Genomic DNA, 21,117 nt, shown 5'->3' on the forward strand with positions numbered 1-21,117 from the left:
AATTTACGTGTCTAGTTTTCAAACTTATTTAATCCGTATAGTCATTTTGCACCCATTTTCCTGCGAACCCTAATTACCAATATATTAAAGAAAAATAAATATAAAAATACTCTGCAACCAGGGCCTTGAGCATTTTTAGAAATTTTCTTGGTAAAAAATTTATCAGCCCCTCCGGCAATGATTTTTGTTTCCCGGCGGGGGTGCATCAAACCACGTACAATTCCGCTCGGGATCGACATTGCAACTGTCTGAAGTCAAAATACGAGAGCGCCGCAGCCACTACAGGAGTCATAAAAGGTCATATACTTGTAATAACTTAGGGGCTATAGAGCCAATTAAATATTCGAGGAAGGTCTAGTCCTGCTTGGCCTGCAAGTCAGGTAATTGAAGAGCCTTGACGGTGATGTAGGAGTTTTGGTTATTAGCAATACCTGCGTAGGCATTGTACCAGGCAATGAATGCCGTGATAATACCAAACACACCACCAGCCTTCTTGACTGCAGTGGAGCCGTTAAACTCCGCAATGGCTAGCAACAAGAATGTGATACTCAAGAAGAAGAACAACAAGAAGAATGCCAATGTTGACTTCAATGTGAGCACACATAAAAAGAATGTAAAGATGAACCATCCAACCATGAATATACCAAGGGCGTAGTTGAGCGACGTTTCGTCGCCGTCAAACGCAGTAACAATGCCGAAAGAGTCAACCTGGATGGCGGCCCAGGAGCACCAGAATGCAGCGTAGGAAGACAAAGCAACACCACCAAAGGTGTTGCCAACGGCAATTTCAAACATACCAGCGAGGAATTGAGCAGCACCACCGTAGAAGAAGGCCAAGCCGACCACCACGTTGGGGATAGACACGCCGTGGGCTTCACAGTTGATGAGGGACAAGACAAAAGTAGTCAAGGCGAAACCGCACAAGCCCAAAGGAGCAGGGTTGGCCAAGTCGTGCTTGGGAGGAGGGCTTAAACCGGGGTTAAGTGTACCACCAAAGGCCGAAACCAAGTCAGCCTTGGTGAACTTTTCGTTGCCAAAATGAATGAACTCATCATCGTGCACCACTCTGGTGATGTCTGAGTGAGAAGTCAGCGCCTGTGCGGGGGCTGAGGAGTTGTTCTGTTCCACTACCAAGGTGTGGTTGCGAGGCTGCTGTGATTCCAAATCGGACATGGAGGAGAAGGACTTATCTTGAGAACTGAAGTAGACCATTTGCTGGGGATCACTCATTTTATATGTCAGGAGGGCGTGTGGGGCAGAGCTAGCGGGTGCAAAAAAAAATTCGACTTGCAGCCAAAGGAAAAACGCAAGATGGGTGGGGTTTCCGAGGGTTGAGGGACCACGAGTTCCGAGGGGCGATTATGCTCGAGGAGGGGGTCGAGGTATTATATGTCTTAAGTCAGAAAAGAGGGGCAAGTCTTGGTTTTTATACCAGTGCTACCACGCCACAAAATAGAAGCCCCGTGCGGTGGACAGCCGTGGTACGATGTCCGAGGCGGTCGCCTGTTTGCAGCGGTGGTGGTGAGGTGACGTGCGTATACCGCAGAAAAAGCAGCAGGGCGGTGTCTTGGCGACTTCCGAGGGCTCCCAAAGCCGATGCGTTTGCGGGTGGGCTGGGAGCGAGCCCCCGGAACTCAAAAGTCCGAAGCTCAGGTCCCAAGGCTTTTGGGTTTGGTCGTCTCGGTGCTAGCGTTGTGGGGAATCCAGGAACCCCATAACCTGACGCCGAAACTACCGCCTCTTTCACCAAACACCCTTTTGCATCGGTGCATTCCGCCGCTTGCTTGTCACTACGGTGTTTCCGTTTTTCGGTGCCGCTGTCACTGGCCAGACGCTAGCCAAGCAACGCCCTAAGCCAGCGGCTTCGAGTGCAACTTCACTTCTCACATTTCCGCAAAACCCAACCATGGCACCACCACCACAACCCGTCTCCTAACCATTCTTGGTGTCCCCAAGCTCCTCTTGGTGAACCCGTGTGGGGCTACACTCTTGGACAATTAGTAGAAATTCCTATAGATCGCGGGGCCCCACACGGCCCCCACTGGCATTGTATAACCTGAGCTTGGTGTGTCCTGCCTCTTTGGACAATTTCCTCAGCTCTGCCCCAGTCCTGCCTAGGCAGACTCTCTCTTCACGATCCGAGCTATCGCACGAAGCACCGAGAACTGCTTGAAGTGCCTCTGGATGCAAAATTCGCAGAACCACAAGGGGCACCAGAAACGCAAGAAATGCAAAAGATACGCCCTTGAACCGCGGTAGATGTTGAATCCAACGTCGCGCTTCTTTGTGATTTGTCCGGCAACCTGGTTGGCGTATCTTTCGGCACTGATGCTGGTTTTGGGGTTTCTACTCATGTTGGCCGACGCCAAAATGCTCTCGTACACTCCCGGCACGTTGTAACGGTCTGTGAGCAAAGATGGTGTAGACAACGGGTCGCAAATGGCCGTGTTTACACCGCCTGTAATCACACTGTGCACCTTCACTCCGAAGGGCTTCATTTCACCTCTCAAAGTAAGCGCATACTGGTCAATGGCTGACTTGGTGGCATTGTAGGCCGCAACCCAAGAAAGGGGCACTCTTGCAGCGACAGAACTCGTGAAAACGATGGTACCTTTGGCCTCGATCACCAAGTCACTGAAGTACTTTGTCACGTACATGTGGCCCAAAACGTTCACGTCAAAGAGAAGACGCAATTTGTCGTCGTCATACTCGATAGCCGGGCCTCCGAGGTTGCTGATACCGGCATTGTTGTATAAAATGTCCAAACGGCCGCCTGTGATTTCTCTGACCTTGGAAGCGGCAGCTTCCACATCTTTGGGTTTGGTGATATCTAAGGCCAAAGGAATGAGCCCAATCTCCTGTTGCAAAGGCTTCATACCCCACAAGTCCCTCTCTGGACTAACACCGATAATTGTGTAGCCCCTCTTGTGGAGCGCAAGAGCCATTTGGTAGCCAATGCCCGAGGAGGCACCCGTAATCAAAGCGTACTTAGTCATTGTGGTTTAAGCACTAGCAGTCTCGCTGTTATTTAAGTTTGGGTTTGACGCATGTGACCCTGCTGAGGGGTCCGCTACAATTCCAGTATTGTTGGGAGCTGTCATGCACGTGATCGAGAGTTGTTTCTTTACGCTATCTCCGTTGCAAATCCAACGGTTTTTTCAGAAAAGGTGGTTAGAAGGATACTCTGGTGAATTTCAAGTGTGATGTTGAATTTTGGAAAACTTTGGTGATGGACGGGTGCTATTTTGGAGGGCAGTTTCTTCGTATGCATCTTTTCGTTAGATGCTAATCAGTGGCTGCGAAAAGTGTAAATACTCCTATTTGTGCATCTGCACGCGGAGTCTGTCCGGATAAATATGCTCCAAAGTAGACTTCAGGAACAAAAAAAAAATAAAAGTACAACTTAATCATAGGTAATGAAATAAATCTCCATTTGATTACAACAGCTTTCGCTTCACTGACGTAGCAAACATCCAAAACAATCAATTCCGTCTGTACTACCCAGCTCAGTAACGCTTTGCTTGTGATATTGAAACTTCTCGAGTCAGCTCACAATGGCGTGTTACTTTGGTTAGAATCACAATGTCCTGTGGCCTGATGCGACCATGTGAGAGTTGCGATGGGCTGATTTTTCAATCAACGTTATCGGGAACTTCATCAGATAAATGCAATTCAAAAGCGTCTATGTGCTCCATTGAGCTATTCGGCCTTGGTCTACATCTTGTGAGCTTGAGAGCCTCCATACACCACCGTAAAGGTACCCGCCTTCGGCGCTCCCTACGCTACAAATCTTTTCATTAACAAATCGAAGACCTCCTTCCCATAGCAACAGCAATCAGCTCTTCAGGGGTTATATATGTGACGTTTCAGATTTCTTGCTGGAGCGAGCAGTCCCAGATCCATGCATCGAAGACGCTGGCGCGAGTCATAACTTCCCAATTGGGTCGCATTGTAAACATACAACTCCCTCACTTCTCACTGACATAACACTAGATACAACCACCACATCTTCTTCTTCATGGCCTTCCTCCGTAGTCCCCGCCACAACAGGGCCGTGGACATGGCCGACATTTCCCAGTCGTTGGAGAATGTCTCGTTCCAATCCAACATGATGGACGTGGACGCCTCCTACAAAACGCCGGTGAAGGAGCCCTACAACAAGGAAAACATCACCCCGATCAATTCACCCACAAAGCTGGTACTCCACACTCTGCCATTGGGCAAACTGCAGCCATTGACGCCCCAGGCTCACAACATCAAACTTCAGAATGACATCAACAGGCTCCAGCCTCAGAACTCGTTCTTGGGACCTGACTTCCACTCCAAAGCAAACGCTGCAAAGACAAAGAGACTCACCCTGGTGGCGCAGCTTTACTTCTTAGACTACTATTGTGACATGTTCGATTACGTTATCTCCAGACACGAGAGGTCGAAGTTAGTGGAAGCTCGTTTGCAAAGCGATCCAAACTACTCCGCTAACCCCAAGAGAGCCCAGTTAGAGTGGAAGAGCTATGTGGGAAGAGAAAGAGCTCTTCTACGCAAACGCAGAATCAAGCCTAAACATAAGGATTTCGAAATGATCACCCAGGTTGGCCAGGGCGGTTACGGTCAGGTGTTTTTGGCGAGAAAGAAGGATACCAGAGAAGTGTGTGCGTTGAAGGTTTTGAATAAGAAACTTTTGCTCAAGCTTGACGAGACCAGACACGTTTTGACAGAAAGAGATATCTTGACGAATACCCGTTCCGACTGGTTGGTCAAGTTGTTATATGCTTTCCAGGACGCCGAAAAGGTCTTCTTGGCCATGGAATTCGTTCCTGGTGGAGACTTCAGAACTTTGCTTAATAACACCGGATATCTCATTCCACCACACGCAAGATTCTACATTGCTGAAATGTTCGCCTCGGTCAACTCCTTGCACGATCTTGGATTCACGCATCGTGATTTGAAACCAGAGAACTTCTTGATCGACTCCAAGGGCCATATTAAATTGACCGATTTTGGCTTGGCCGCTGGTACTGTCTCCAATGACAGAATCGAATCCATGAGAGTGAAGTTGGCTAACTTACAAGATTTAGACCACTACGAGGTACCATCCAAGCTCATGTACGAGCGTCAAAAGATTTTTAAGCAGTCTCAGGGACACCATAACCTCGCCAACTCTATTGTGGGATCTCCCGACTACATGGCTCTTGAGGTTTTGGAAGGCAAGAATTACGACTTCACCATTGACTACTGGTCTTTGGGTTGCATGCTTTTCGAAGCACTTTGCGGATACCCACCTTTCAGTGGAAGCAAGCAAGATGAAACTTACTACAACTTGAAGCACTGGAAGAGTGCCTTGAGAAGGCCGCAAACCAGAGACGGGCGTTATGTCTTCTCTGACAGAACATGGGCCTTGATTACCAAGTTAATTTCCTCGCCATCCAGCCGTTTGCGTAATTTCAAACAAGTCCAGGCTCAACCTTACTTCAACGATATTCGTGATTGGGAGCACTTGAGATCTAAGACACCACCATTCACTCCACAGCTAGATAATGAGGAGGACGCTGGATACTTCGATGACTTTGAGGATGAAGAGAGCATGGCAAAATACAAAGATGTTTTCGCCAGACAAGAGCAAAACGAGTCACTTTTGGATGGCTCGAAAGCGTCTGGCAGAAACATTGCCAACAACAACTTCATCGGTTTCACGTTCAAGCACAAGCTGAACCCTAACAACAGATTCCAGAATGGCGAGATTAACTTGCTCGCAGGCGGACAAGGCGACGGAAGGTTGGGTGGCTTCGGCGGCAACCGCTTAGATCCCTTGGCTACATTGTACTAGATCCCCCTTCTTTCTTACTATCCTTCTTTGGTGCTTGATTTCTTGAGTTTATATTATCATTACATGACCGGTTATATTCTAACATCAGCTTGACCAAATAAAGTCTTGTTTCACCTTGCTCTCAATAAGTGGACGCTGAATCGTCTTGTGGATCTTTTGACAAGAGCTGGAGGCAAGTTCTATGACGCGAAAGAGCTGCTCTTCGGAAAAGGAGCCATCACTTTCCACGAGCAAAATTTTATGGGCCTTTTTGTCTCGTATGTCAAAGCATACGACATGATGACTAGAGCTGTCTTGAAGTTGTTTCAAGGTTGGGCTTTCGATGATTTTACCCTCGTTGTCGATAGCAACGGAAACAGATGCAAAGGAATTATAAAGAGCGACATTGGCGTCAATCAAAGCAAAAAAACAAGCATTAAGGGCGGCACTGAGCTCATTCGATGTGAATGCACCACCAGAAGCTGCTGTATCTCCGGAAACCACAATAGAGCCTTCTCTGTCGACATCGGTGGTGAGAAACTGAACGACAATCTGGATGAGTTGACGAGGATAACGATAACGCACTATGACCAGCTGTAGTACGGATCTAAGTAAGTCTTCTAGAACCTTTTCTCTTGTTGCACTGACTCCTCGGCTCGGACGAACCACTATTTCTAAACTCGCTTGTGTTGGCAACTCTTGTCTGGGTTTGGCTTCGATTGGCCCCGCTGCAGATACAAGCACGACTGTATTTCCAATAGACACTCTCGCTGAGCCATCCACCTGGCCCAACTCTGATAACTGAACTTTTAGACCACTCATTATCCTAGCAGGTCTTGATGCTGAAAGACTCAAACTATGCGGCATAGCAGTATCGCCGATGAGGTCACGTGCGCACTGGCCTAGTAGCGATACCTACAACCGGGGAGATGTACCACTTATCATATGACCGAACAACCTAATTATGAAGAAGATTTGCTAGCGGATCTCCAAAGTGGCTCTGAAGATGAGCTAGATTTGAAGGAAACCGAGGAGTCTGTTTCTGATGTCCCACAAACTGCATTTAATGGAGAGAACTGGCAGGACCTACTACATGCTTCTCATCTACACAATGTGGGGCATAAACTAGAACAACTAGATGTGGCGAAAGTCAAAGATCCGGATGAGTTAAGCTCAGTGAGAAGATTGATTCCGCAAATACGAGAACAGTTGATAACATATTCCAATGAACATGAGACCGACTACATGGAGTTGTTAGCCTCGGTAAACGACGAAAATCAGAGTGAGGAATTCAAGTTTCTAATGTCACTTAGTGAGTTGCCTACTCTCATTCACGATGAAATCAGCTTTCTTCATAGATTTGTCAGAACGCAATATAAAGTGGTCTTTGGCGAGCTTGAGTCGCTTGTGCCCAGTCCTGTGGACTATTGTCGTGTGGTACTTCTAGTGGGGCAGGAACTTTCAGATATCCGGAGCAAAGAGCCGGAGCTCCAAAAAATTGTCTCGAACGCTAAGGTTTTAGCTATCTCGATGGCTGCGTTGGAAAACTTCACGCGCCTGTTTTCTTTGAATGATGCTGATATGCTCTTCATCCAGAAAGCATGTAAAATTGCAATTGAGCTCAACGAGTTTATCAAAGAAGTCTCAGACTTTGTTTCAAGCAAGCTTTCAAAGTTTGCCCCCAATGTCAACAACCTAGTTGGTGCTGTGGTCACCTCCCAACTATTGATCAGTGTTGGCTCACTACGACAATTGGCTCTTACACCATCGTGCAATCTACCGTCTTTCGGTGTGAAAGACCTTCTGTCCCAGCTTCAAAGAAGATCACATTTCGTCAGAGCAACGGGCTACTTGTACTATAGTGACTTGGTGGTGGGTCTCCCACCGGAAGTCATAAACCAGGCACTCAGGATTATCAGTGGCAAGATTATTCTTGCTGCCCGTATTGATCTTTCAGGATCCAAACCGGACGGTAGTTTAGGTTCTGCTTACCTTCAAGAAATCAAGCAAAAGATAGACAAGCTTCTAACTCCCCCTGACAGAACAGCTCCGAAGGCGTTGCCAGTGCCTAAAGAGCAAAAGTCAAAAAAGCGTGGCGGCCGAAGATTTAGGAAGATGAAGGAGAGAACCCAAATGTCTGAGATCCGAAAGGCTCAGAATAGGATGGAATTTGGAAAGGAAGAGACATCTGTCGTGGATGCCTTTGGTGAAGAAGTCGGTCTCGGTCTAAGCAAACAAATTGATGGGGTGAGAGCAAACAGAAATACTGATGCTCGTTTGTCAAAGGCTATGGTCAACCGACTTAACCAGCAAAAGGAAAGATCCAATGACTTAGACACGATAGTATTCGCTAGAGATGATGCGGAAGGCGAGAAAAATGACAAGCCGAAGCACGAAAGAAGCTCTTGGTTCTCTGGAATCAAGAGGAATCGATTTGCCGACTTGGATCTGGATGAGGAGGACACCAAAAGACAAAAAAGTTGAGGATGCAAAGGCTGCGAAACACAGAACCGGTCTTCACAAGCACAATTGGTTGCGGTCGCCTCAACAGAATTGCATATGAAAAAGCAAGAATAACTAAATTTTATATAATTTAAAGTAATATCTTGGTGGTTGCAAAAGATCACGGTGTACGGATGTGAGTCGCTTTACATACTAAAATTTTTTCCATGAAGGATCAAGTGAATGCTCCCTAGGAAACTTCCCTTCAGAAATCTCCATTATAGACCCCGACTTTATAGGCATTTCTGGACTCCTAGACCATTGAATTTTGCAAAAATGTCGGAAGAAGATAAAGTGAATGCTTCCTCGGCTCAGGCTCAAGCCCCAGCTGCGGAGGAAACTAAGAAAGAGAAGACCCCAAAGCAGTTGGAGAACGAGAGAAAGAAGGCTGAAAAGATGGCCAAATTTTTAGCCAAGAAGAAGAAGCAAGAGGAGGATGCTAAGAACAAGAAGCCTGCTGAGAAGAAACCCAAGAAGGAGAAAAAGGTCGCTGAGCCTGTTCCTGAATGGAAAGACGAGACCAAGCCAGGTGAGAAGAAGATTTTGGCTTCTTTGGACGACGCTGCTTTCAAGGCGTACAACCCCAAGAATGTTGAAAGCTCCTGGTACGCTTGGTGGGAAAAGCAGGGCTACTTCGAGCCAGAACTTGATGAAGGAAAGATCAAGAAAGAAGGTCAATTTACGATACCCGCTCCTCCACCAAACGTCACCGGTGCTTTGCACATTGGACATGCTTTGACCATTGCAATTCAGGATACTTTGATCAGATACAACAGAATGAAGGGTAAGACCACTTTGTTCTTGCCTGGTTTCGACCACGCAGGTATTTCCACTCAGTCCGTTGTGGAGAAGCAGGTTTGGAAGAACGAAAAGAAGACTAGACATGACTATGGTCGTGAAAAGTTCGTCGACAAGGTTTGGGAATGGAAGGAAGAGTACCATGCAAGAATCAAGGACCAGGTCAAGAGATTGGGTGCTTCCTACGATTGGACCAGAGAGGCCTTCACTTTGAACCCTGACTTGTCCGCTGCTGTGGTCGAGGCTTTCGTCAGATTGCACGAAGATGGCACCATTTACCGTGCCTCTAGATTGGTCAATTGGTCGACGAAATTGAACACTGCCATTTCTAACTTGGAGGTTGAGAACAAGAACATTTCCGGTAGAACCTTGTTGTCTGTGCCAAACTATGATGAGAAGATTGAGTTCGGTGTTTTGACCTCTTACTCGTACCCAGTCGTGGACTCTGACGAGAAGATCACCGTTGCCACCACAAGACCTGAAACCTTGTTCGGTGACACTGGTGTGGCTGTTCACCCTGAGGACCCTCGCTACAAGCACTTGCATGGCAAATTTGTTCAGCACCCATTCTTGGACCGTAAGATCCCAATTGTCACCGACTCTGAGGCTGTTGACATGACTTTCGGTACTGGTGCTGTGAAGATCACTCCAGCACACGACCAAAACGATTACAACACTGGTAAGAGACAGAACCTTGAGTTCATTAATATCTTGACTGACGACGGTTACTTGAACGAGAACTGTGGTGAATGGAAGGGAATGAAGAGATTCGATGCCAGAGCCAAGGTCATTGAGGAATTGAAGAAGTTGGACTTGTACGTTGACCAGAAAGACAACGAGATGACTATTCCAACCTGTTCCAGATCTGGAGATGTGATCGAGCCATTGTTGAAGCCTCAATGGTGGGTCAAGCAAGATGACATGGCCAAGGAAGCTATCAAGGCTGTCAAGAGCGGTGAGATCACCATCACCCCACAGTCTTCCGAGAAGGAATACTTCCAATGGTTGGAGAACATCCAGGACTGGTGTATTTCCAGACAATTGTGGTGGGGCCACAGATGCCCTGTTTATTTCGTCAACATCGAGGGCAAAGAGGGTGACCGTTTGGACAACAACTACTGGGTTGCCGGTAGATCCTACGAGGAAGCTTTGGAAAAGGCCGAGAAGAAGTTCCCTGGTGTCAAGTTTACTTTGGAGCAGGACGAGGATGTTTTGGACACCTGGTTCTCGTCTGGTTTGTGGCCAATTTCTACTTTGGGCTGGCCAAACCAGAGCGAGGATCTCAAGCTCTTTGCTCCTATGTCCATGTTGGAGACTGGTTGGGATATTTTGTTCTTCTGGGTTTCTCGTATGATCTTGTTGTGTTTGAAATTGACTGGTAAGGTTCCCTTCAAGGAGGTGTTCTGCCACTCTTTGGTCAGAGATGCTCAGGGAAGAAAAATGTCCAAGTCCTTGGGTAATGTGGTTGACCCATTGGATGTCATCAGTGGTATCTCCTTGGCCGACTTGCACGAGAAGTTGAAGGTTGGTAACTTGGATGCCAGAGAAATTGAGAAGGCATCTGCTGGTCAAAAACAGTCATACCCTAACGGTATCCCAGAATGTGGTACTGATGCCTTGAGATTCGCTTTGTGTGCCTACACCACCGGTGGTAGAGACATCAATTTGGATATTTTGAGAGTTGAGGGTTACAGAAAGTTCTGTAACAAGATGTACCAGGCCACCAAGTTCGTCTTGGGTAGATTGGGCGCAGACTACAAGCCTCCAGCAACTCAGAAGAGAACTGGAAACGAATCTTTGGTTGAAAAGTGGATCTTGCACAGATTGACCACTGCTACCCAGAGCTTCACCGAGCACATCGAGAAGCGTGAATTCTCTGAGACCACAAGCGCAGTCTACAACTTCTGGTACGACTTGTGTGATGTGTACATCGAGAACTCCAAGCACTTGATCCAAGACGGTACTGCCGAGCAGAAGAAGTCTGCTCAGGACACCTTGTACACTTGTATTGATCAAGGTTTGAAGATGATCCACCCATTCATGCCTTATGTCACTGAGGAAATGTGGCAGAGATTGCCACGTAGATCTGGCGACGAAACGCCATCCATCACCATCGCTCAATTCCCAGAGTATGATGCTTCATTTGACGACAAGGAGGCTCACGATGCTTATGAGTTGGTGTTGGCTATCACCAAGGGCGCCAGATCCTTGCTTTCTCAGTACAACATCTTGAAGAATGGTCAAGTTTACGTTGAGACTTCTGACGAGAACGTTAGAAAGATTGCCAAGGATCAGGACCACTCAATGGTGTCGTTGATCAAGGGTGTGGAGAAGATTGAGGTGTTGGAGGCCGGCCAGCCCGTTCCTAGCGGATGTGCATTGAACGGTGTCAATGCCAGCACCAATGTGCATGTTTTGGTTAAGGGTCAAATTGACTTGGACTCCGAAATTGCAAAGGTTACCAAGAAATTGAGCAATGTCAGAGAGTTGGACGGTAAGTTGAAGGATTCGATTGGCAAGTTTACCGACAAGACGAAACCTGAAGCCAAGGAGGCTGCCTACAAGAGACAGGAGAACTTCAAGGCAGAAATCGAGGGCTACGAGCAGACGATCGCTATCTTGGAGAAGTTGAAGCTTTAGAGCACGTACATAGATAATTTGATAAGCACGATAATTTGGTGCCGTACGGAACCGCGCGAAGCCATTCCGAGCCAATGCCACATTATGTGGATACACACTTTGACGGCCAGGTCAACTAGAAAAGAGGGGTTAGCCGTAAAAGCAAGAAGCCTGGGAGGCTTGGTGAGACAAGCAGATTATCGATGTGATCGTCAATTGACAACCGTGATTGCAAATTTCAACTGAGATTGACATCCATTACCATTGCATCACATGATGCAACGAAGCTTATAGGCATGTTCAACGTCAGACATTATCCATCATACATAAAATATTTTGTTGGAAAAAAATGGGGCTGTGGCGGAGGCTGGGCAATGGGTGAACATGATAATCTGTACAACGCGGCTGGTTAGGAGTCATTGCAGAAGAAGGAATGCTGCGAAGGAAACACAATAGTATTATGCGAGCAATGGTCATTGTGCAGCACAGCTTCCGCATAACTGGGGACACCAGGGCGTTAACCAGCAAGCACACGGCCTATCTTGGCTAAGCGGGGCTGCAAACTGGACATGCGAAGGAAGGAAATGCGGTTTTTTTAGGCAGGTGAAAAACAACCCGACCAGCGCACTTTGACGTTTTCATGCGGAAATACCGCACATGTGGCTGCATTGCATTACACAATAACCCCCAGCCCGTGCGACAAAGGTCCCGATAGGTAGATCCTGGCCGTGCTGGCAAATTGACGTAATGCCAGTTCGGTCAATAAGACCCCGTGTAGGACACGACAGGAATGGGTATAAATACGGGGCTTCCCCCAGCTTTCTTTGCAGTATATCCATCAATTACTACAACAATGAGCGGATTCAACGATCTTTTGAAAAAGGGTGAGCTGGCTCTCGGCGGCGGCAAGGACGGTAAGGGTCCAGACCTCTCTAACATCCAGAAGGATGCTCAGCAGGCCTACGACACTTTCAACAAGACCGAAGGCTCTGCTACCGACAAGGCTAAGGCTGCCTACTCCGAGTTCTCCAGCAAGTCTGGCGACTCCAAGGAGTCTTCTGAGAAGAAGGAGTAAATTTTATAGTTAATGTACTATTACTCTTCCCACTGATTGTAGAGCCACACTGCACTGGATAAGGGTTGTGTCCGAGGAGGCTGGTTGCAACAATTGACGATATATGCGTGCCAAAAAGAGGCTACTAAGTTTTGGAAAGCTCAATTGACTCTTTCAAATCTGAAAATGACATTTTTTGCATGAAAGTTCAATTTTGTAGGTGCTTTCAAAATGTGAGCGAATGCTAGAAATTCGCGTCGCGTATCATGGAAAACTCGCGCTTTCCAACTCCATCTCAAGATCATGGACCACTTGTCTAAAGACTTTCTGGCAATAGATTCAGCCTTAAGTCTACATTTTTCCTCCAGCATAACAATTCCAAAGCTTTTCCACATATGTCAAAAAGCTACATCACTCGCTGGCAGGAAGATCTCGAATTCCACAGTTGAGCATATATTAGCTGTGGATGATCTGTTATTCAAGATAAGCTCACAGAAAGGGTCCTACGATTACGGAATTTCAGTGAACGTGCCTTTGTCAAAGTATGGAACGCTTCTATCTCAGCGACGTGAACTTTTTGAGAAAAGACTTGCAGAAGTGGATCCGATTTCACCCATAAAGCTCAGTGAGGTTGCAGTACTAGAATCACCAGTGAAGTGCTCTCCACATAGATCTCCAAGCACATCTCCCACAAAAGTTACCAAGTACAAGCATATAGACGGTCTCAAAAATGATAGGTCGAAGTTTGCCTTTCAAGAAAAGATCAGCTCATTAGAGACCTCAAAGGCCAACGGATTATCGTTGTTGGAGCGCATCAAGCTCAAGGAGCGCATGAATTCAAAAGTTGATATTGGTCAGAAGAAAAAAGACGACTACGATAGCTACATCAGAACCAAACTGCCACAAATCTATGACATAATTTACGAACTCGCATCAGTGGCGTCCGTCAATGCATCACAGAGCTTTACCTTGAGTAAAGTCATCTCCATAATTAAAGACTCATCGGTTTATGCCACATCTGAATCCGAAATCCAAGACGTCATCAACGACATCGAGATGAAGTTGGGCAAAGAAAGACTACAATTGATTGAAAGAAATCACAATAAGGTGATTAGGGTATTCAATCTTAATAGAGAAGAGGACTTACAACTCCTCCGCAAGGATAATTAATGAAACGCTTTAATTCTAACTATGTAATTATGAGGCTTGTCTATAAAACCAAGCTCTAAAAGTCTCTGTCACAAATGTCAGCGGCAGCAGAGTTCATGAAGAAGTGCTTGAGAACAATTTCAACAAGCCATGTTCCGCCCAAGTCCAAGAGAATGCATCCAGTCAACTTACTCTTGAAAACAACGTCCATAGGCACAAACTGCATGGCCTCATTCAACTCGGGCATAAATTCAGTCGAGCCAGCCAAAGTCAAACCCGCGACACCCAAAAGACCGTACCACATACCCTTGTTATCCTTGATACTGTCCTTGAAGGGCAAACCAATGTAGTTGACGGCAAAAGTTGACACTTGCTGGGCCAATTGAAGCAAAAACATACCAGTGTTCAACAAAGATGGCTCGAAGACCTTCTCCAAGTCAACTTGAGGTGCTCTTGGCTCCAAGGCGTAGATTTCCATGGTGATGTAGATCAAGGTCGCAATGTGGATGGCAAATTGACCCAAAATGGAGCCCATGATGTAAATGTTGAAGATACCGTCCTGTGGTCTCTCCTTACTCAATTTCTGAAGGGGTTTACCACGAGAGATACTCAAGAAACAAACCGACAACAAAATTCCGGAGATAGTAGATTGGGCATCACCAAACTTCATACCAGACAAGAATAAAACAGACAAGGAGTATGCAGAAATCAAACAGTTCAAAGCCAAAATCTTGTACATCTGAATAGTGGAGACCAATGCACAACGTCCTTGACGAATGATATTTGTCACAGTCGAAACGCTGGCCAACTTCGAAGTGAATGGAGCAGCAACAGAGGCATCACCCAATTTCAAAGTTGGAACCTCGTCCTCCTCAGGGTCCATGCCACTCATAGAAGTCAAGAGGTTGTCAGCCATCTTACTGGCAGAGGGCTTTCCACTGCTGTCTTTCACGAACTCAATTGGCTGGGTGTTGTTTTGGTTGGCAAGGGCGACCTTTTGTCTCAATTCTGGAGTAATTTCCACACCTCTCTTTTCGAGGGTGGCAATGTAGTGTGGGTTAAGTGGGCCTGGTGGATACAAGTGGGCAATGAGAGCAGGCACTGGTGGTGGTGGTCTGTTCCAGTTGGCCATAATTTGGGCCTGCTTCTCATAAATTGTCTTTTGAGCGGTGATTCTTCTGTTCTCAGCCATCTTCTTCATGCCCTCCTCGGTACCATTAAGCAAAGCGACACCAATGTGAGCTTGCTTCAAGGCACCGACATCGTTAGTACCGTCTCCACACATCAAAGTGCTGTAACCCGCATCCTTCAATGTCGTCAAAATAAATTCTTTCTGGGCAGGAGACACTCTTGCGTAAACCCAAGTGCGTTTCAAAATATCCAAAATCTGGGCATGTTCAGAGAGATGAGTCAAGGCATGGCCAGTAAGACAAATATCGTGCTTCTTGAACAACTCGAGGTCAATAGCATCACCACTCTTGAATGGAATGACTTTAGTTTCCTCAACGTTTCTCCAAACCAAGACTTCACCCTCAGAGACCTCATGGTGCTCTTCAGGGTAATCCAAAATCAAAACTTCCTTCTCGACAATTGCAACCTCCTTAGCAACATGACAAGCAGTCAAGGGGTTGTCACCAGTAATCATAACAGAACGGTGAGAGGACTCATTCAACATCTTGATAGTCTCGATAGCATCAGGCTTCAAGGGACAGTGGAAAACGATAAAACCAGCGAAATGCAATTTAGACTCAATGTCGGCTCTCTTGGCCTTGACGACGTTGACACTAGTGTCCAACTCTTTGTAGCCCAAAGCCAAAACACGGGAACCTGCTCTAGTAAACGACTTAAAGATTTGCTCGTACTGCTCGGGAGCGTCAACCAACATATGACGAATAGTTTCTGGAGCACCCTTAACAGCAACGAAATTCTTATTAGGCAAAGTGTTGATAGAAGTGATAGCCGAAGACCTCTTCAAAGCAGAAGAGAATTGGAAACGACGCAAAATCTTAATTTTCTCGGTCTTACCTTTGGCGGTAGCTCTCTCGACGGAATCCTTCAAACCAACGGTCCAGTTAGCAGCCTTCAAAGTTGCTTGTTCCATTGGATCACCAACGACATCGCCATCATCTAACTTGACAAGAGCATGAGCAGAACCCAAGACCCAAGAAGTAGTCTGTGGGGCCTCGTCACAAGTACGGAGCTTATGAGTCTCGTCTTTGTCAAAACCAGCCAAACCTTCGAAAACCAAATCCTCCGCAGTCAAGGTACCAGTCTTGTCGAAACAGCACACATCAATTCTACCGGCCAATGGAATACGGAATGGCTCAGTACAGTAGATAAAATGCTTTTGCAAACTCGACAACGAAGAGTTGACAGCCATAGTCAATTCCATAGGCAACTCTGGTGGGACAACGGAGGTGATGACGATAATACAGTCCAAAATCAACTTTGACTGAATTCTGCCCATCTTGCTACCCTCAACCCAAACGTACCAGGAAGCAGCAATGGCAAACACCAACAAAAACAAAATAAACATGAAAGCTTCCTTGTTACCAACGGAGACTCTCTCACTGGAAAAAATCATCATTCTAACCAAGGAACCCTGGGAGGTCTCGAAACCTGTCTTACAGACGTATGCCAAAGCACCATCATCAGGAGCGCCAGGAATAATAGATTTCTCGGGCTTAGTGACCTGCAAAGCCATAGTACCACCGTGCAACAAACTGTTCTTGTCCAAACCCTCTGGCTGGAAGAATTCCTCACCAGGTCTCAACTTGATGGACTCTTTCAACAAGGGAGTAGACTCACCAGACAACATAGCTTCATTTACGATGGCAGAGCCGTCGAGCAACAACAAGTCACATGGAATAGCACTGTCTTCGTTAGTTCTTGTAACGGACACAACGTCACCAGGCAATAACTCATCAGTCTGCAACTCAACCCACTTGTTGTTTCTGTAGACATTGATGGCGTATGGCTTAATACCCATGCTCTGGAACTCGTTCATAGTAGTTCTTCTCTGAAACACAGTTGTCATTTCGAAAGACACCAACATGAACAAGGAGAACAAGGAATAGTACCACTGCTCATCCATCAACCACAAGGCAACACTAAACAATTGGAAAACGAAAAAAGGAGCAACAGCGTGCTCCTTGAACAACTCCAAGAAGGTAGGGACAGGAATATCAAACCTGTTCTTACCATAGTTACGTTCAAGTTTTTCCAAGTCACCTTGCAACCCCTTAGAGTTCTGGAAGTACTCGAGCTTAGGCAACTCGTCGATCTTGAACTCTGGAGGGGAGAACTTGCCGGTCTTTTCGTGGAACAAATGACGTCTCTTCTGGTATAAGAAGGAGATCTGCTTCTCTCCGTCAGCAAATCTTTCTCTCTTGATTGGACACATCTCACCCACACCAGCATTCACCACAGGTGTGATCTTGATGTGACTAGCCTCTTCGATAGTTCTGACAGGAGTGAAGTTGAAACGAGCCTCCACATCCAAGTTCCAATGAGGCATAAGCCAGAACAATGCATTGAGGGAACAGATGGTGATCAAGTAGACGAAAGTCCACTCAGATCCACCCACGTACTGATCATAATGGTTGAAGTAAATCTGGAAAAAAATTGGGTAGATAATGGCGAAAGGCCAAACATAGGGCCTCACAATAAGCAGCTTTGGCACTAGAAGCTGTGCATCTTGAATCGTCGGATTTAGAACGACGTCTGACATGATGGGCACAGGCTATGCTCGTATCAAAGACTGAAGAGTATGGAAATTTCCACCGACGTGGATATAGAGGACGCCCTCATATTACACCCGTGCACCCCGAAGATACGAAGTGGACCAAGACAGGAACCTGTAATGACCGTTCAAGATACAATGTCAAAATAATTTTTTTCTACTTAAATAACGACCGAGGTCCAATCTTGAAGCCGCCTTCTTAAGCAAAATCGATGAGGACTAAAGAGAAAACTCACCGTTTTGTTTCTCGTGTACCGGGTAGTCTTCCGTGACGATGGCATCTATAAGCTGGTGTGGGGCCACGTCGAAGGCAGGATTCCACACCTGGATACCAGGCGTGGCAATTCCAACGACTGTCTTTTCACCAATTGATCCATTCTTGCTGACAAGTGGACCTTCCAATGTCGTGAGTTCATGTGGTGGACGCTCTTCGATGACAATATCATCTCCCGTAGCCGTATTGTGATCGACTGTGGTGTTTGGAGCAGCCACAATGAACTTAATCTTGTCCTGCTCATTTGAAGATGTCAGGTTGAAGTAGTTGGCAATAGCTGCCAATTGAAATGTGCCAATCTTATTGGCAGAATCACCATTTTTGACCACACGGTCTGCTCCAACGATAATAAATTTGACGGGAGCCGTAGATGATTTGACAGCCCTTTTTTTAGATAAGGATGATATGAGCGATGTCACCATGTTATCGCAGATCAAGGTAAATGGAATCTTCTCGTAGTTAAGCTCGTAGGTGGTTAATCTGGCACCTTGGTTGTAGGGCCTAGTCTCCAAAGGGTAAGCATGCTCGAACCAAAAGTCATTACCAGCTTCCTTAGTCAATTGAGCGTGTACTGATCTGATAATTCCCAAAGCAGTACCGTGGCCTGAGGTTGCCAATGATCCAGTGTTGCAGACAGTCACAATTGAGAAGGGACCTTGGAAATTCTGCTTTTTCAATGTCTCTGTAATGTACTTCACACCGTTATCACCGATCTTGTAGTTGTTGTCCAAGTCACCCTCATGCAAAGCAACAGAGTACTTCTTGATAACGTCAAAGACAGCCTCATTGACAACTTCGCTGTCCTTGAAACTACTCCTGAGCAATTGCTTGATTTCGTTCAAGGCATTCGAAAGATTCACTGCAGTAGGTCTGGAGGTCACCAAATAGTCAATCTTGTTAACCAACTCAGCCACTGTACGTTTCTCGTTAGCCTGAAGGGATCTATGAACATCAACAGTAACGGTAAAAGCTCCCACAATCGCAATGGCTGGAGCCCCTCTGACTTGCATTAGTTTGATAGCCTGGAAAGCATCGTCTATGGATTCGATATCGATGTAATGAGTCTTGTATGGAAGAAGTAGCTGATCCAAGATTTTCAAAGAATCCAGATTCTTATCAAATACGATAGCTTCAAGCGTTTGTTGACTCATTTGGATTAATGCTATGTAGTTCCCACGTGCTGGATTAGGTAGAAGTTGTGAGATATAGATGGGTGCGAAAAGTATCCACACTTCGTACCTCACCAAAATGCTATACTGTGTGAGTTCTTAGAAAATGAGTCTTCTGATTCCATCAACTTCAAACTCTTGAGTGAGGCTGTTCCATCTACAGCCAAGTAAGCGACGACCAGTGATAGGACAGCGCCCGCCTTTCTCGATATCGGCCTGTTCTGTAGATTTTTCAGATCGCAGCTTATCAACGTCTTTCTCTGTGTCCGGGGTCTCCTCTTCGCCTTCCTCGACTTCGTCCTCATCAACGTCACTTTCGCTCTCGCTATCGCTCACTTCGGCTTTTCTCTTCTTCACATGTTTATGTGATTCAGTTAGGTAGTTGTAAATGCACGTATAGCAGAAGACGTAGCCTGTCTCGATGATGGCTGGATTCAGGATTTCCTGTTTACACAAAGGACAGGTACTGCCAGACTTGTAAATATTCTTTGGCTTCGCTCTGAATAGCTTGAATTTGTCTAGCGAAGCAGGTGTTGGAATACTTCCCTCGAGCGCATTTCCTTGAGACTTAGCCACCTTCTGGGCGAAGTCTGAGTTATTCCACCACTCGAGGAATTTCAACGTGAAGATAGCTAATGGGAAGAATGTTCCCAAAACAAATCTGACAGCTTTCCAGGAAGGACTGGTAATGTATTTGGTGAGAGTGACAAGTTTCTCCAAAACCGATGGAGGTGCAACTCTGTTGGGGAGATGGTCCTTTGGTGCTTTCAAGGCAGGCTGGTTCTTTTGATAGTCGTATTGACTCAATCTCGAGAAGTTGATCTTGAACAAAAACGTGAGCAAGGAGGCGGATTTCGAGTTACCGCTCAAGTATAGAAGTGTGGTGACTAGGTTCCCAGCACGCCAGATACTTTGTATGTAGGGGTAAATCTCGACGAATTTCCTCTTGATCCAAATCTTTCTTCTTTCCAGCTCATCAGTAGCTGCTGATTCATTCAACTGGCCTGTAATATACTTGGAATAGAGTATCTCGTATGTGTAGTTGCACTTCTCAGATAAGTACGATACACCAGTGATTTCGAAAATTGAGACCCACATTTGGTAATTGGAAAGCTTTCTCCTCTCTTCAATCATGCTGGGAGCCAACTGCGTCAATCTGCTGCTGTTGTACTTCTGATCGGATAATGGTGTCTGACTAACTCTCTTCAAGCCGTAGAAGTTCTCGGTGAAAGAGCCCTGCCAGTACTTGAAAAAGTACCATTCAATAAAACTTCTTAATGCCAAATTCAATTCATCAAAGTTATTGGTCACCTTAAGTAAGTAGCCGGGATATCTTTGGGCATAATGGACCAATATATAACGCAACGATGGCGATAGGAGGGATTCAAGCTGGTTAGCTGATATAAGTTCAAAAAGAGTCGGAGTCTCGCGATCAAGCTGAGATGCATCAAGAGATGAATAATACTCCATTTTCCACGGTGTAGCTAGTGCTTTATGTTAGCTTCTTCTCGCTAGTATATATCTCTTTTCCCCACAGATATGGCCGAGGATCTGTCGTGCGCACTCTACCAGAATATGATTTCTCCGCCTAATACGATACTTTTTAGTATGAACGACTTCGATACTCTTAACAAAATTGTAGAAACGCATGATATTAAGCTCAAGGTGCTAGCAGTGTATGGCTTGGATGAATTGGTGAAGCAAGGTGAAAACTACGTGACACCTGCGATGGTGCCTAACGAGATTGGGCTTATGCCTGAGATCATTTACGAGGACAACGACCCCAGCTTTTGTTCAGTTTTTTCAGACTCCTTCGAATTTACATTCCAATCAACTAACATGTCTCTTCAATCAAATGACAAGCTACAATCTCAGGGAACCATTCTTAGCAGTGAGTTTGAGCACGAGAAACGAGAAACCATTCTTACAAGTGATGAAACACGGGGGTAAACTATCTGTCCTGATTGACTTAAAAGCTAAACAATACTGCTACCTTTCCAGCGGTTA

The 21,117-nt window shown here is 46.0% G+C and overlaps 11 protein-coding genes across 11 annotated transcripts; 5 read left to right on the forward strand and 6 right to left on the reverse strand.

The window, feature by feature from the left end:
- Nucleotides 1-354: 354 nt before the first annotated feature.
- Nucleotides 355-1,230, reverse strand: FRP3 (putative ammonium permease; the record flags this gene model as incomplete). Its single annotated transcript, XM_024856147.1, has 1 exon — nt 355-1,230. The coding sequence occupies one exon, from the start codon at nt 1,228-1,230 to the stop codon at nt 355-357; it is 876 nt and encodes a 291-aa protein (XP_024715746.1).
- An 884-nt stretch (nt 1,231-2,114) lies between these two features.
- Nucleotides 2,115-2,996, reverse strand: C7M61_000719 (SDR family oxidoreductase; the record flags this gene model as incomplete). Its single annotated transcript, XM_024856148.1, has 1 exon — nt 2,115-2,996. The coding sequence occupies one exon, from the start codon at nt 2,994-2,996 to the stop codon at nt 2,115-2,117; it is 882 nt and encodes a 293-aa protein (XP_024715747.1).
- A 1,022-nt stretch (nt 2,997-4,018) lies between these two features.
- Nucleotides 4,019-5,824, forward strand: DBF2 (serine/threonine-protein kinase; the record flags this gene model as incomplete). The annotated part of the gene is made up of 1 exon (XM_024856149.1): nt 4,019-5,824. The coding sequence occupies one exon, from the start codon at nt 4,019-4,021 to the stop codon at nt 5,822-5,824; it is 1,806 nt and encodes a 601-aa protein (XP_024715748.1).
- An 84-nt stretch (nt 5,825-5,908) lies between these two features.
- Nucleotides 5,909-6,625, reverse strand: C7M61_000721 (exosome non-catalytic core subunit; the record flags this gene model as incomplete). The annotated part of the gene is made up of 1 exon (XM_024856150.1): nt 5,909-6,625. The coding sequence occupies one exon, from the start codon at nt 6,623-6,625 to the stop codon at nt 5,909-5,911; it is 717 nt and encodes a 238-aa protein (XP_024715749.1).
- Nucleotides 6,626-6,748: 123 nt separating this feature from the next.
- On the forward strand, nt 6,749-8,287 carry C7M61_000722 (U4/U6-U5 snRNP complex subunit; the record flags this gene model as incomplete). Its single annotated transcript, XM_024856151.1, has 1 exon — nt 6,749-8,287. One exon carries the CDS (start codon nt 6,749-6,751, stop codon nt 8,285-8,287), a length of 1,539 nt encoding a protein of 512 aa, XP_024715750.1.
- Nucleotides 8,288-8,581: 294 nt separating this feature from the next.
- On the forward strand, nt 8,582-11,743 carry VAS1 (valine--tRNA ligase; the record flags this gene model as incomplete). The annotated part of the gene is made up of 1 exon (XM_024856152.1): nt 8,582-11,743. One exon carries the CDS (start codon nt 8,582-8,584, stop codon nt 11,741-11,743), a length of 3,162 nt encoding a protein of 1,053 aa, XP_024715751.1.
- An 832-nt stretch (nt 11,744-12,575) lies between these two features.
- C7M61_000724 (uncharacterized protein) lies at nt 12,576-13,946 on the forward strand (the record flags this gene model as incomplete). Its single annotated transcript, XM_024856153.1, has 2 exons — nt 12,576-12,793; nt 13,457-13,946. The coding sequence occupies 2 exons, from the start codon at nt 12,576-12,578 to the stop codon at nt 13,944-13,946; spliced, it is 708 nt and encodes a 235-aa protein (XP_024715752.1).
- Nucleotides 13,947-14,001: 55 nt separating this feature from the next.
- Nucleotides 14,002-17,655, reverse strand: SPF1 (ion-transporting P-type ATPase; the record flags this gene model as incomplete). The annotated part of the gene is made up of 1 exon (XM_024856154.1): nt 14,002-17,655. The coding sequence occupies one exon, from the start codon at nt 17,653-17,655 to the stop codon at nt 14,002-14,004; it is 3,654 nt and encodes a 1,217-aa protein (XP_024715753.1).
- Nucleotides 17,656-17,886: 231 nt separating this feature from the next.
- C7M61_000726 (S-methyl-5-thioribose-1-phosphate isomerase) lies at nt 17,887-19,092 on the reverse strand (the record flags this gene model as incomplete). Its single annotated transcript, XM_024856155.1, has 1 exon — nt 17,887-19,092. The coding sequence occupies one exon, from the start codon at nt 19,090-19,092 to the stop codon at nt 17,887-17,889; it is 1,206 nt and encodes a 401-aa protein (XP_024715754.1).
- Nucleotides 19,093-19,209: 117 nt separating this feature from the next.
- Nucleotides 19,210-20,580, reverse strand: PEX12 (ubiquitin-protein ligase peroxin 12; the record flags this gene model as incomplete). Its single annotated transcript, XM_024856156.1, has 1 exon — nt 19,210-20,580. The coding sequence occupies one exon, from the start codon at nt 20,578-20,580 to the stop codon at nt 19,210-19,212; it is 1,371 nt and encodes a 456-aa protein (XP_024715755.1).
- Nucleotides 20,581-20,718: 138 nt separating this feature from the next.
- C7M61_000728 (uncharacterized protein) lies at nt 20,719-21,060 on the forward strand (the record flags this gene model as incomplete). Its single annotated transcript, XM_024856157.1, has 1 exon — nt 20,719-21,060. The coding sequence occupies one exon, from the start codon at nt 20,719-20,721 to the stop codon at nt 21,058-21,060; it is 342 nt and encodes a 113-aa protein (XP_024715756.1).
- Between the last annotated feature and the right edge of the window lie 57 nt (nt 21,061-21,117).

The sequence above is a fragment of the Candidozyma pseudohaemuli genome, assembly GCF_003013735.1.
Source record: "Candidozyma pseudohaemuli strain B12108 chromosome Unknown scaffold00001, whole genome shotgun sequence".
NCBI lineage: Eukaryota > Fungi > Ascomycota > Pichiomycetes > Serinales > Metschnikowiaceae > Candidozyma > Candidozyma pseudohaemuli.